Here is a 14,309-nt window from a genome sequence, read left to right as displayed (position 1 = left end):
TATATACGATATTGTAGAGATTCAGTTGTGCCTTCACATATAGAGAAGATTCATTCAAAGAGCTAAATAAGATTTTATGAACTATTTGGCAAAATGGCTTCTCGGTGCCGTTGAAGAGAGAAAAGTGTACGAAATAACCCTCTTTATTTATGTTTCTTTTTTTTCTTTTTCTCATTTCTCATTTATTCTCTCCTCTCCTCGTTTCTTCCCTTCTCTCTCCATCATCCCGTTCCCCACCGGTGGTAAATAAAATGTCTATAATATACGCTTCTTTTATTTTTGTCTTTTCTTTCTTTAATTTTCCCCTTATTTGTATCTATTTTTTTATTTTGTACTTCCCAATCCTTTTATTTATCTCCACCACACAGGCACCTTATCTACAATCCTCCACCATGTGCTCGCCTTGGACACGACTCCTCAACCATCCGTTCACACCACGATATCGCCGCCAAAACTGATGGTTGGTCGAACGACGGCAGGAGCCCGAGCAGTAGCAAATCGGAGGAGCTCGAGTACGCGTAGCTAGCCGGAGCAGGCACACGTAGCTCGTCGGAGGAGCTCGACCATGCGCGGCTGGCTAGAGCAGCCCTTCCCCACGACTGCGGGGACCAACGCCGCCGACTGAATCCTCCCCACGCCAACCTCTTCTCTCCGCCCTTCCAGCGCCGGCATTGCCTGCGCCGTCTAAACTACTCGCCTGCTCGATGGAGGAGCCTACGGCCCCACACAGCGATGCCCTCCCCGTCATGCTCGCACCGCCGCCCCCCTCGCGCCGGTGGTCGACCAACGCTTTCTCAGCAGTAAAATCCGTCACCGCGGGCCATGATGCACGGACGGGGTCTTTGGGTAGAAGGCCTGGTGGGCAGGAGGCCGTCGATGTGGAACCAGGTGGAGCAAGCTGTCGTCGGAAAGAAGGCCAATCCACCCCGACCTCATCCCCTCCCGCATCTGCTTAACACGGTAGAGGCGGGGGCCCATGGTGCTGCAGCCGCCATGGCGCCAGATCCCCACGGCACCACACCCGGCACCCTCACTTCGAGGTATGGCTTCTCCTTCCTCCCAAGTCAGAATGCACTACCATTACGTAGTTTAATTTATTCACTGCTAGTTTTTGTGTTGGTTAATGATGCCTGTCTGAACTCTGAAAGTTTTATTTAATTTATTTGTGATAGTCAGTACTCCTACCTGCTATTTCTAGTTATTATGATAGTTAGTACCCTACAATCCCGATCCTGCTTGTTCCCAATTCGTTGTTTTATCTATTTCTCGTGCTACCAGTGCTTGTTTTATCTATTTCTCGTGTTGCCAGAGCTTGTTGGTAATTCATTTATAATGGCCTCTTGGTACTGCAAGTTCTATATTTAGAGTGTCCAACCTTCTAATTTTACTTCCTGCACTTCTAATTTTGGAAAAAAATAAAGGATCTTTCTTACGACACTTCTAGAATTTAGCTGTCACCCAGGTGAGCTATATGATGAGCTTGTGGGTGTTTTTTCATATGTTGTTTGAGCTATATACTATCAATCTATTTCATATGCTCACATTGTTCTAGAATTTCATTCATCAACACAAGTGTTTGGTTGTTGAATGCAAATTTTTTTATTCCCAGTTAATAGCCAGAATTTCCTAGATGTTTCATAAAGGAACTTAGAGTGCCTGAGGGAATATTTATATGTACAGGAATAGAGTTTATGCAACTAATTTCAACTGGACCCATATATGGAGAAAGATTATAAATGAGTCTTTGAGTGTCACCAATGTAGATCTCAGTGGAACCGTGACCTCAAAAATGGTTAAACTAACAATTTTAGACCTCTCATGTTCATCTATGGTTAAGCTTCCGTTTTCGTGCATCCATTTGTTACTGTGAACTGAGCCTGAAAGATACTATAAAATGAGCATTATATGTACCATATGCTAATCCTGGCAATGATTTTTCATTTTTCCATAGGCTTGCATCTATACATGAAACTGCTACCTTCGGTTTCACCCTACTAATTTTCTATACATGGATTTCCTTATGGCATTCCTGGAGACTTGATCTGCTGCAGGCAACCACTCCTCACTAGAAGTAACAGGTACATCCTCCATGTTGTTACGGTTCCTGTTGGAATTGGCGTAGTGCTGCATCTTGTTCCTCTGTTGGTGGGCTTTTTAAGATTTTTGTTCCAGCGGCAAAGCCTAGTTGTTAATTTATGACTTCTGTTTACTTTGATCATTTTCTCTGTTTGTGCTCCTTTGTCAGATGTTTTACTCTGATTGTTTCTTCGTTGCACCATTAGCATGTGCTTTTGCAGTAGCTTTAATTGTTGTTTTGGTCACCATCCCGACACTTCAACAGAAGTATGGTACTTACTCTTTGGAATATATGTCATTAAGGTTTAAGGGTATTACGGAACGAATATGATTTTTTTTCTGAAACAAAACCCAGCAACATCATATTTTTAGGGCAAAAATTGCAGTTCATATAAAGGTAAAACCAGTTCATATTTAGGGCAAAATCGTGCATTAGAACTACGATCACTACATACTATATTGATAGGATTAGGGCAATTTGTTGAGCATCACTTACCCGTGACTTGTCCTCCCTTTTGTACAGTCAAACCGAGAAGTAGATCGCGAGGGAGATGGCGAGGGCAAGAGAAGCAGATTGTCGTCGATGTTAGGTAGCCACGGTGACGTCACCAGACTTAGCGTCGGCAGCTTGGAGTAGCAGATCGCTGCTGACGTTAAACGGGTCTTCAACACGAGTATGGTACTTAGTTTTTTTTCTAAAATAAAACCCATATTCTTTCCAAAGTAAATCATGATTAACACAATTTTATGTTCTTGGAGCCAAATGCATGGTTCTATTATTAGTTCATATAAAGGTTAAATCCTGCATTAGAACTGCAATCACTACAAACTATAATAGACAGGATTAGGGCAATTTTTTGAGCATCACTTACCCGTGATTTGTCGTGCCCTGTGTACAGTCTGACCAAGGAGCAGATTGTGAGGGAGACGGCAAGTGCAGAAGAAGCAGATTATCGTTGATGTCGGGTGGCCACGGCGGTGGCAACAGATAGGCGTCGTGTGACCGGGAAGCAGGTCGAGAGGGAGGCGGAGGGAAGGAGAAGCAGATTACTGTCGATGTTAGGTGGCCACGGCGATGGCACCAGATAGGCGTCGTGTGACCGGGAAGTAGATCGTGAGGGAGGCGGCGAGGTAAGGAGAAACATATTACCGTCGATGTCAGGTGGCCGCGGCGATGGACAGGCGTCGGCGGCTTGGAGTAGCAGATCGCTGCAGACGTCAAGTGGCCACGGGGCGATCTGTTGATGTCAAGTGGCCACGGGGCGTCAGAGGATTGGGGTAGCAGATCGCAGCTGACGTTGCGGTGCCACGGTGACGGCACCAGACTTCGCGGCGGCAGCGGCTTGGAGGAGATCGATGTCGACGTCTAAGTCGAGTGGTCACGGCGACGGCAGTTTTATTTCCACGTGTGCTGGCTAATAGCGATCGCATGAGACCTGGCGCTGATTGTTTGCTTCTTTTTTTCTTGGAGACGTGTATTCTGGGCTCCGGCTTATTTTTTGGAACGCATTGCGGGGTGTGTTTCCCTGGTTTTTTTTTGGCTAGACGTGGTTTTCTCAGAAACGTTCTGGGCGCCGGTTTGTTTTGGAAAGAATGGACTGCGTGGTGTTTTGCCGGGCGATTTGCAGTTCGTAGGCACGCAGTATTTTCCCTGGCGAGTCATGGATCGCAGCACACGGTGAAAGTAGCCGGGTGTACGAAAACCTTTGCTGTTTTTTAGTTGTAGAGATTTCTCCTCTCATAACCTCCTCAATGGTACTGTAGCAACAGTAATTACACACACATGTTAGTATTTAATTCATAGTTAGTCACTTACATATACATAGTATATAGTTTTGTATATAGTTAGTCTTTTATTTCTTCTTTTACTTAAGATAATTTAAGGTAATATATATGTATGTGTATAAAAATTAAAACGTCTAAAAAAACGTCTTGAAACGTCTAGGCTAGCTTAGACTCGCGTAGGCTCTATGCTATGGATCAACGCCAAGAAACCGTCTAGCGCCTCCTTGAACTTTGACCGCATCGCATGTGTGGTGCTGCTACGACAAGCTTAGGCACTGCTTGGCTAACGAAAAGCGAGTTTGACAGCTACATAGAAGCCAAAGTAAAATCTGTAAGTTTTTTGTCACGTTCTGTGGCATCGAATTTCTACGCCACACTCCACGTCGTCGGTGCCGCACCTACGATGTGGCAGGTGACGGCTGGCATCCAACCTTGGCTCGCGTAGACAGGGAGGAGAAAGGAAAGAGTATGATGTCGTGCACTCGCGTATTGTACATCATTGACTATATGTTGGAGCTAGCTTTTCAGGAAGGTACTAGAGATAAGAGAGAGAGAGAGAGATTAGAGCATTTGATCCCAAAACCATCCAAGCTCTTGATTTTTTTTTTTTTGCATCAAATTTGAGCTCAAAAAAGAAAAAATAAATTATAGACCAAATTAAGTTGTAACAAATGGAACTTTGAAGCTCACATTTAGTAAGCAAAAAGGTCTAAATTGTTGAATCTTGATTGTCTCTTGACATTTTGGTAACAACGTTATAATTCCGAAGTTGACAGAAAAGAGAGAGAGAGATCTCCTTTGTAAAAGTTATAAAATATAGCTATCAAATCAACTTTTATGACTTTCTAGAAAACTTGATAAAATTAAGCAGGAAAACCGTATGGACCGGAAGCCTTATTGTGTTCCACACTGACAATATTCTTTTTTTTATCTCTGCTTTGTAAAACTCAGCAATAAAGATATCATTCTCTAGCTCAGGAACCTGAGGAATGTCATCAACGTTACTCTCAGACATAGTAAAATTATTTTTCTCGGGAGGGCTAAATAAATTTTGATAATGGCTCTGTTCGTTTCGCTGAAAAAATAAATCGAAACACCGTTCTGGCTGATTTGTTGTTAGAGAAAAATACTGTTTCGATTAAAAAAATAAGCTAAAAAAGACGGATTATAATAGAAGTGAACAGAGCCAATAAGAGGTTATGGCCCGTTCGCTGGTCTGAGTCTTGACTGAAACTGACTGAAAACACTGTTCTGACTGAATTATTGTGAGAGAAAAATATTGTTTCAACTAAAAAAACAAACCGAATATAAGGCTAAGCTGAACGGGCCTATGTGTTATTTTAATCGGCCACATCACAGATCGATCCCTGTCCAGCCTCCGTTGTCCTCCACTGCCCTCCCCCTCGAGGCTTGCGTCACAAGAAGATTAGCGTGTCTGTTTTTAGGCTGCCCAACAGGCAACAGGTACGATGGTATATGGTATACGAATGAATATTAATTTTTATTTTAGGCTACCCACTAGCGTATTTGTTTTCGTATAGTACTGTATATTTTTTCTTCAGAGTTAGACATCCATTAGTGTCCCGTATCACAGGAACGTTCAGCTCCGCACCACATCTGGTGTTACACTCTAAAGTAATATTAGTACACGATGACATACTGTTTCTGTGCTCTGGACGGTGGTAGTACTGCTTAGGTAGTTCTTCATTAGTAGATATCAATGTAATACAATATTTTCCTAATTTGCTTGGAGCACTCCAACTTAAGTAGGCCTCCAATCCTTTTTTAGATGGTGACTCATGCACTTTTGAATCTGATTGGTCTCTAGGCTAGGATAATTCAATGGATTTCGTCCAATTGGTTTAGGAATAGCTAAAAAAATAATCTTATCGTCTACATGGTGATATTAACTCTTGATCCCTGCTCACGCGCCGTGTCTGATACGAATCATCATCTACTTAGCTCGCGTATATGTATCCTATCCAGCTTCAATGTGAGATCGGATCCATGTGTGCACGTCCAATACAAAGTTTTTGGAGCTTACATGTCCGCGTCTGATTAGGTTCAACCAAATTATCGTGACCCCGGTGCAACGCACGGACATAAATATAGTTGTAGCAAAAAAAAACAACTTTTACTCCTGTGAGCATAAAATGAAATACGGATACGGGGAGAAGGAGCCGACCAATTTTTTTTTCCTATGGCTCCCAAAAGCCACGTTAAACTGGTCCCGAGAGGAAAAGGTGCATTCTCCATCTGCCAGAATCTTTTAGGGACGTTTTGGTGGAGCTCTGTACTACTGTGTCTCCTCCACCTCCTCTTGCTTGGGCGTTGGTTTTTGTGGAAGACGGATGGTAGCCAGAACAGTGTTTTCTGGATGGTTTTGGATGATTGAATAGTATTCTGTGAGAGAGAATAACCTGAAATAAGCTGGAACTATACCAGCCGAACGCTTTCGGAGCCGGTCAGCTCCTTGCTACAGGGAAGAACAGGGATGAACCCTTTTGATTTGATATACAATCTGAACGGGTGATTTAGTGATTGAGACCAACACAGTCTGAACTAAACTTTCCTCATCAGCTTTTGAATGGAAAATGCGCATTTCAAATCATGTTCTAGGCTCTTGGTGGGGGACTACGATTCCCAATTTGAATCTGGGAAAGCTAAAACTGGACCTTGGCAGCCCGACCATGATTTTTTTTTAATCTTGAACAAACATCTCTTCTTGTGGCATGCAGCGATTGTAGAACCATACTTAGCGCATGTTCGCTTGTTGGTTTCAGCCAGCCCAAACCAGCCAGCCAACAGTGTTTTTCTCTCACAATAAACCAGCACCAGCCAGCCCAGAAACCAACCAGCGAACACGCCTAGCTATTAGCTGTTGTGGCTGTTTGGATCTAAGGGATTTTAAGAATCTAGATAAAAAGAATCTTCTATAGTTTTATTGGGTTTCAAGATTCTAAAAATATGTGAGTTAAAATCTCTATAAAGTCTAGACCGTTTGGATGGGAATCTAGGATTGTGGGATTTTTTACTCGGATTCTCAAAATTCGAAGAATCCAAACGGGCATTAGGGTGCGTTTGAATCCGATAGAATTTTACAATCCCAAAATAAAATCCAGAATCCAATTCAAACAAGGAGGCTTCTAGTGGATTCTACTGTATTTTCACATAATCTAAAGCAACAATTCAGTATCCTCCCTTGATGAGCTTCTTGGGGATTCTAGTATGAGAATAGACGATTTTACCCCCGCTTCAACCTTTGACTGCATACATTGTGTTGAAAGAGCCATGGGTATTTTAGACATTTTGCTTGTACTATGAAAGAATATAATCCAAGGATCCAAACAAATTTGGCTCTGTTCAGCTTACCCCATATTCGGCTTGTTCGGCTTCTTTTTTCAGTCGGAACATTGTTTCTCTCTCACAACAATTCAGCCAGAACAGTGTTTTTCAGCCAATTTCAGCCAAGTTTTAGACCAGCGAACGGAGCCAAACTAGATTATTACTATTCAGAACTCAGATTCTTAAAATCACTTTCTAGTATCCAGAATTCAATAATCCGTTGAGGATCCAAACGGGAGAGAGGCGACAGCAAGGGGCGGTAGCTGCGGCTGCAAAAACGCCAGCCCAGAATTTTGGTGTCCAGGGACGACACGCAAAGTTTCCCCGTACGGAACACAGAGGTGGTCTGGTGCCGTCCGGTCAGCCCGGCCCAAATAAAAATTAGTCAAGATTCAACCCGACGCAAGACCAGTGTACAGTCAGTAGGCTTGTCGTTCCCCAAGCAAATTCGTGCCAACTGCGAAATGTGCCAACTCGAATCCAACCGCCCCGAGGCCCCGAACGCGAAAAGGCCAAGCAAAGCAAGGTACCACGCGCGCTGCGACTGCGAGCGCAGAGGCACAGAGCGCAGCACGGCACCGCCACATCGGAGCCCCCGCGCGTAGCCGGTGCACCGGGCGGACCTGGTCCTGGAGCACCAAGCCACACCAAGCACCAACGGACCAACCAACCAGACGAGACGCCAGTGCTGGCGCCAGCTGGTGCACGAGCGCCGAGCCCACTGTGGCTGGCGCGAGCAAACCCTAGGCGCGGGGGCGCCGCTCCGTCTCCTCTCTCTCCTCCTATAACCACCTCCCCACCCCCGTCGCCTCGCCCTCTCGTTGAGAGAGTCGTCCCCCCCGGCCCCGCGTGCTCTCCGCCAGCGGCCTCTGTATCCCGCAACCAAAAACTACCAAAAAAAAAAATTAGAAATCCCCAAATCCGCGAGATCTATCAGTATCGAGCGACTTACCAATCCGATTGCTAGGGTTTAGTTTCGAAAAAAAAATCTGAAAAAAAATTCTGGTCGAGTCGATGGCGGCGCAAGTGGCGGCGGCGGCGGTGCCGAATGGGAGCCCGGGCGCTGTCCCTGCGGTGGTGTCGCCGGGAGCGGTCGGCGTGGCGCAGCCGCTCCCGACCACATCGCTCTACGTGGGCGACCTGGAGGGCTCCGTCTCGGACTCGCAGCTGTACGAGCTCTTCAGCCAGGCCGGGCAGGTGGTGTCAGTGCGCGTCTGCAGGGACGTCACCTCGCGCCGCTCGCTCGGATACGCCTACGTCAACTTCAGCAACCCCTTGGATGGTATGGTTGCGATCTCCTCGTGGGGCGTTTCCTTTCTATCTTGTTGATTTAGGGCGGGTGGATTCGTCGACATGCGGGCGTTGTTGGATTGGGGTCTGATCAGATTGGGCTAGGTTTGGGTTTCCTATGACACGATAATTCTGATGGCATCTGTAAACTGCACGTTACAAGTGATCCCCTCAGTTGGTACTTGGTAGGTGGTGGATTGATTGTGCTTGTTAATTTTGGTAATGTTGATAGTTCATTCTATCAGAAGTGGATGTCTTGCCTGTTGCAATGTCCCTGGGATTTGTTATTTTGGGTATATCCGTAAGGATGATTTTGTCACCTAGATTCCTTTGTTTTGATACAAGGGGAGGATATGGGCCAATGGCACTTGTTTTTTTTATATATCCTAGACTAGAGGCTTGTGCTGGTATACTCTATAAACTATGGGGTTGAAGACAGCCTTGCTTAAAATTTTCTTCCAGTTTTGTTTGCTGTGTTTAAGGTAATTATGGACCCAGGTATGCTGTATGCTGGAAAAAATCATGCCTTTCTAATCTGATGGAATTTATTGTTCTATACAACTGACATTCAGGTGTTTTCTTAACTAATTGTTAGATTACATAGACATAATAGGAATGTAACAGCCCTAATCAAATACCTAGGGGCATGTTTGGTTCTTGGTTGAGCTTTGGCCTCGCCTTGCCTGGTTATGAATCCTGTGGAAGCGCGCGTTGGTTCCAGGCAAGCTGTCCTTGGGTTCTGTGCTGGTGAAATTTTTGCATGCCATCGTGGGATAGTGATTTTGGCTTTCCTGGGTTGGCAAGGCGAGGCTCGCTCATGAGGTTGAGGACAGGCAAAACTATCCAGGAAACGAACACGCCCTAAAGTTAACCTGGCTATGTCCCCAACCTTAGATAAGACGAGGAACACTCTTGAAATTCTGAGGGTTTAGTTCAAATTCAACAATGCTATCCAAAGCCCTTGAAAGAGTATAAGGTGCAGCATAGTGGAAAATGGGCCTAAAGGAAGACAATGGGTTCACTTCGCTAAATATATGGTTTACAGTGGAGTTACTGTTTAGTTCTGGTGTCTTACCTCGCTGTATCATACACCATAAAGCTTGTTTGTGTCATTTACTATTGTAATTTGCCTATTAGTACTTATTATCTTAGTTTAAAAAGGCTTGCGATGGCTGATTAACTATTCCATTTTACAGCTGCAAGAGCATTGGAAGTGCTGAACTTTGCTCTTCTTAACAACAAGCCTATCCGGGTGATGTATTCAAACCGTGACCCAAGCAGCCGTAGGAGTGGATCTGCTAACATTTTCATAAAGGTACTTGATCATCTGGCAGTTTCTATAGTTAACATTGTCATCCAAGAATAATCAGCTTGGTTAATGACTTATTATTTGTCTTTTATCCAGAATCTTGACAAGACAATAGACAATAAAACCCTTCATGAGACCTTTTCTTCATTTGGTACCATTCTCTCATGTAAGGTAGCCATGGATGAAGCACGCCAATCCAAAGGCTTTGGTTTTGTTCAGTATGAAAAAGAAGAAGCTGCACAGAATGCTATAAAAAGTCTAAACGGGATGCTTATAAATGATAAGCCTGTTTTTGTTGGACCTTTTCTTCGCAAGCAAGAAAGAGATCATTCTTTTGACAAGACAAAATTTAACAATGCCTTTGTGAAAAATTTGTCTGAGTCTACCACAAAGGAAGATTTACTCAAAATCTTTGGTGAATATGGGAGTATTACAAGTGCTGTTGTAATGATTGGCATGGATGGTAAATCAAGGTGCTTTGGTTTCATCAATTTTGAGAATCCAGATGCAGCTTCCCGTGCTGTTCAGGAACTTAATGGTAAGAAGATAAATGACAAAGAGTGGTATGTTGGAAGAGCTCAGAAGAAGTCAGAAAGAGAGATGGAACTAAAAAGGAGGTTTGAGCAAAGCTTGAAAGATGCTGCTGACAAATATCAAGGACTGAACTTGTACCTCAAGAACTTGGATGATAGCATTGGAGATGATCAACTTCTTGAGTTGTTCTCCAACTTTGGCAAAATTACTTCGTACAAGGTGATTTGATCAACTTTTACGCTTTGCAATCATCATTATTTCCCTTTTCTCTTTTACCTGTCTTTTGATGGTATGTGCTGACTAACTATATTTGTGAAATAGGTGATGCGTGACCAAAATGGTCTCAGCAAAGGCTCTGGATTTGTTGCTTTCTCAACTCGTGAGGAAGCATCTCAGGCTGTAAGTTCACTTCCTGGATTTTGCATTATCTATTTTATTTATGTCACATGTTGTTGACATGTTTTTCTTTTCTTTACAGTTAACTGAAATGAATGGCAAAATGATATCTGGAAAACCATTGTATGTTGCATTTGCACAGCGCAAAGAAGATAGAAAAGCGATGTTGCAGGTAAGTGTCCTAACAGCTGAATTTGTTGTGCTAATATCAAGTTTGAAAATAGACATGAGTGTTTACTATAGATTTGGTACATAAAATTATTTACAGCTTCTCATTGAAAGAAGAGGTATGAAGTGATTGACTGTTTGTCATCTCGAACAATGTTGAAGCTCCAAAGAAACATTGACCTTATAAAGAATCACCTCTATTTTCATGATAATAGGTGCTCTTCATCTATTTTAACTTCAAAATGTAATATCTCCAGAAAAAAGTTCTTTTCAACCTTAAAATGTCTTCTGGAACTTTTTGAAGTAGAGTTCAGAATCTATACATTCTGTTTGGTCTAAAGGGGCATACTAGTGTGCATGGCTTAGGGTTTAGGGTTTTGGCCTCCTATTGTTCTGATAATGATGTCTTCTTTTGTACTAAACTCATTGATAAACGACCTGTTCTTGAAAATTATTTCCTTGCGAAATATGTTAAAATATTTACAAACTGTTGCAGATTCAGACTATCTATCATATTATTTTGCTGACATTTACAAATCCTATATTACCCAGGCACAGTTTTCTCAGATGCGCCCTGCTGTACCAATGACACCCACTCTAACCCCTCGCCTTCCAATGTACCCTCCTATGGCTCCTCAGCAACTCTTCTATGGACAAGCGCCGCCAGCTATGATACCCCCTCAGGTACCATGAACACTCTATTTTCTTTTTTTTCATCTTAACATTACCCTCAGATTAAATCCCTATCTACACTTTTTTTTTTAAATGCAACGCTGTGGGGATGGTCTTTCCCCTGGTGGTTAAGTTTTTTTTTGTCTACAGCCTTTAAAACGAGAATATTCCCCTAAAAGAAGTCATTTAACACGAGAATCAGTAACTTTTGTCAAGATCAACCAGCACTGGTATTTGCAGCCTGGGTTAACAATTAACAATTTCTATCGACATTATGAAGCTTGTTGCACATAATGGTCCTCTCACCTTCAGTTGGTTAGCAACATGCGTCGAATGTTCATTATTTTTTCCCTTGTACGCGGAGAGTATGTTGTTGGCAGCAAGTAGTAATCTGTGCTTTACTCTATCTTATGTTCTAGTTGTTGTAGTGAATGCTATGCTGACTCTTTTATGGCCTGTTTTATATTAATCCTAGCTTGAATGCAAGAAACAATTTGCAAATCTTATTCTTCATTCGGCAACCAGTTTGTAATGGTAGTCCTGTCTGTTCATGTTGCATGAAGCATTTTAATTATGTTAGCTAATGTGCTGAACTAAATGGATATTGATGGTATTTGCACTTTCTTCCAGCCAGGATTTGGTTTCCAGCAACAGCTTGTTCCAGGCATGAGGCCTGGTGGTCCCCATATGCCAAATTACTTTGTTCCAGTTGTCCAACAGGGCCAACAGGGTCCACGCCCAGGTATGAGGCGTGGAGCTGGAGCCCAGGGCCAGCAACCTGTGCCGCCATTTCAGCAGCAGGTATTTTCCCATCAAATTTCCAAAGTTATACTGATTTTGGGTGGTTAGGATGCTACTTTGTCAGTGGAAAACGGTTAACATGGTAGGAAATTTGATTCGCTAAGATTGTTGGCCAGTTATGGTCCAGTCCTTTGTTGTGCTCAGTTTCCACCATGCTTCCTTTTTCTCCTGACATCTACACCTTTGTGCTGTCCGGTGGATGGGACAGTTCTGGCTATTGTTCCATGGGGGAAAGTGAAAGTGAAGTGATGTATCTTGTAATGATTCTCAGATTCTTCCGCGAGGACGGATGTACCGTTACCCAACTGGTCGCAACATGCCTGAAGCTCCGGCAATGCCAGGGGTTGCTGGAGGTATGATCCAGGCATATGATATGGGAGGCTTCCCTGTGAGAGATGCAGCCTTATCACCGGCCACCCAAATTGGGACTCTGACTTCTGCCCTTGCAAATGCTAATCCTGAGCAGCAAAGAACGGTATGTCCCTGTTTGGTGTCAACTTCTACTGCATAGTCAATAGTATCTAGCACTTGGTATTCAGTTGATTGGTTTATCATCCATTTTGACCTTAAAAAATCAAGTTCACTTGGATCTGTATGGTGGTGTAGTACTGCAGTAGTCTTTCTGCTTCTGCTGATTGTTTTGTAGGTTTAAAAGCATTAACAGCTACTGCATTGATACTTTTATCCTATAATGTAAATTCTTTTTTCCTTATCATGAACATTTTTTTTTTCATCTAGATACTTGGTGAAAACCTATACCCACTGGTTGAGCAACTGGAACCAAACCAAGCTGCAAAGGTCACTGGAATGCTTTTGGAGATGGATCAGACTGAGGTCCTCCACCTGCTCGAGTCCCCTGATGCTCTCAAGTCCAAGGTTGCTGAGGCGATGGATGTTCTCCGCAACGTGGCCCACCAGCAAAACGCAAACACCCCGACCAGTCAGCTTGCCGCATTATCACTGACCGAAGGCATTATCTCCTAACTTTGAAAGCCATAACAAACTATCTTCAGTTTGCAATTGAGTGTGGTGTTTCCAGAGGTTATCTGGCACACTACAGTATTGCTCCTTTTTTTTCTTCCATACTATGGTTGGACTTGTGAGTGTCGTTTCCGTGCTGGATGTTAGGTTTTATACGTGCTCTGCGATATCCTGCCGTTAAGGCAAAGCACTTGTTTGCAAGTTTAGTACTATTGGGGGCCGTTGATTACATACCTGTCTTTTGCACCTTGTCGGAAGTTTTGCTACTCAATTGAATGAGTGAACTTAATTGCACCTTATCGAATGTTTTGTGATCTGGTGTCGAGTAATCATCAACACCTTGTTGTATCTTAATCTCTGTTGGTTTGATGCTGACAATTTTTATCAACCGAAGGACATGCTTCCACTGATGCCTGCAGCCTGCTAGATGCTTTTAAAGTTTGGTTGCATCCTTTGTGGGACCAGTTTACGTCTTCAGAAATACCTGAGATATACTGTTTCCAGGGAAAATCCTGCAAAGCCCGCTTTCGGTACTTAGGTTACATCCTTCGTGATGTACCAGTTTACGTATTCAAAAATACCTGAGCTATTTTTCTTAGGTAAATCCAGAAAGGAAAAATCCGTTTTCGAGGCCAAAACCTGTGATAGTCCCAGATTATGCAAAATGAAAATGACTATGCTAGCACTACAGCGATATGCGAATAGCACGATTGAACTTTTGAAGATAAATGGCACATAAGTTTGAGATTCGGTCCATATATTTGGGAGTGAAACCTTATAGAATGCCTTGACGTGCTAAGTCGTCTAGTTTGCAGCAACGAGATCAAGACTGCAAACAGGACAATGATGGCAGCAACTAAGAACACAAGGACGGCGCCGAACACAAATATGCCGGTACCAAAACACATCGTGGCGAGAAAGCCCGTCAACACGTAGCTTAACTTCATCGAGT

At 43.3% G+C, this 14,309-nt stretch overlaps 1 protein-coding gene and 1 long non-coding RNA gene across 4 annotated transcripts; both read left to right on the top strand.

Moving 5' to 3' along the window:
- Positions 1-397: 397 nt before the first annotated feature.
- LOC136493282 (uncharacterized) lies at positions 398-3,639 on the top strand. Of its 2 annotated transcripts, none has more exons than XR_010768327.1 (4): positions 398-1,040; positions 1,952-2,078; positions 2,600-2,750; positions 2,976-3,639. It is a non-coding gene; the product is annotated as an uncharacterized lncRNA (long non-coding RNA). The 2 variants fall into 2 exon arrangements; XR_010768329.1 differs by having other exon boundaries at positions 2,600-2,755.
- Positions 3,640-7,931: 4,292 nt separating this feature from the next.
- On the top strand, positions 7,932-13,701 carry LOC136490914 (polyadenylate-binding protein 2-like). Of its 2 annotated transcripts, none has more exons than XM_066487115.1 (9): positions 7,932-8,488; positions 9,693-9,811; positions 9,902-10,558; positions 10,661-10,738; positions 10,818-10,907; positions 11,456-11,587; positions 12,206-12,376; positions 12,648-12,851; positions 13,115-13,701. In XM_066487115.1, the coding sequence occupies exons 1-9, from the start codon at positions 8,221-8,223 to the stop codon at positions 13,358-13,360; spliced, it is 1,965 nt and encodes a 654-aa protein (XP_066343212.1). In that variant the 5' UTR covers positions 7,932-8,220; the 3' UTR covers positions 13,361-13,701. The 2 variants fall into 2 exon arrangements, with proteins under 2 accessions (XP_066343212.1, XP_066343213.1); XM_066487116.1 differs by lacking the exon at positions 7,932-8,488 and adding an exon at positions 8,547-8,681.
- Positions 13,702-14,309: the final 608 nt, after the last annotated feature.

Source organism: Miscanthus floridulus, chromosome 11 (assembly GCF_019320115.1).
Source record: "Miscanthus floridulus cultivar M001 chromosome 11, ASM1932011v1, whole genome shotgun sequence".
Lineage (NCBI taxonomy): Eukaryota > Viridiplantae > Streptophyta > Magnoliopsida > Poales > Poaceae > Miscanthus > Miscanthus floridulus.
This window is presented reverse-complemented; position numbering and strand designations above follow the sequence as displayed.

Bases quoted from the DNA above. Each gene is read 5' to 3' on its own strand.
- LOC136490914 (XM_066487115.1), top strand. From the start codon at position 8,221: ATGGCGGCGCAAGTGGCGGCGGCGGCGGTGCCGAATGGGAGCCCGGGC. The intron at 8,489-9,692 runs GTATGGTTGCGA...TCCATTTTACAG, and splicing joins CTTCAGCAACCCCTTGGATG to CTGCAAGAGCATTGGAAGTG. The intron at 12,377-12,647 runs GTATTTTCCCAT...AATGATTCTCAG, and splicing joins TGCCGCCATTTCAGCAGCAG to ATTCTTCCGCGAGGACGGAT.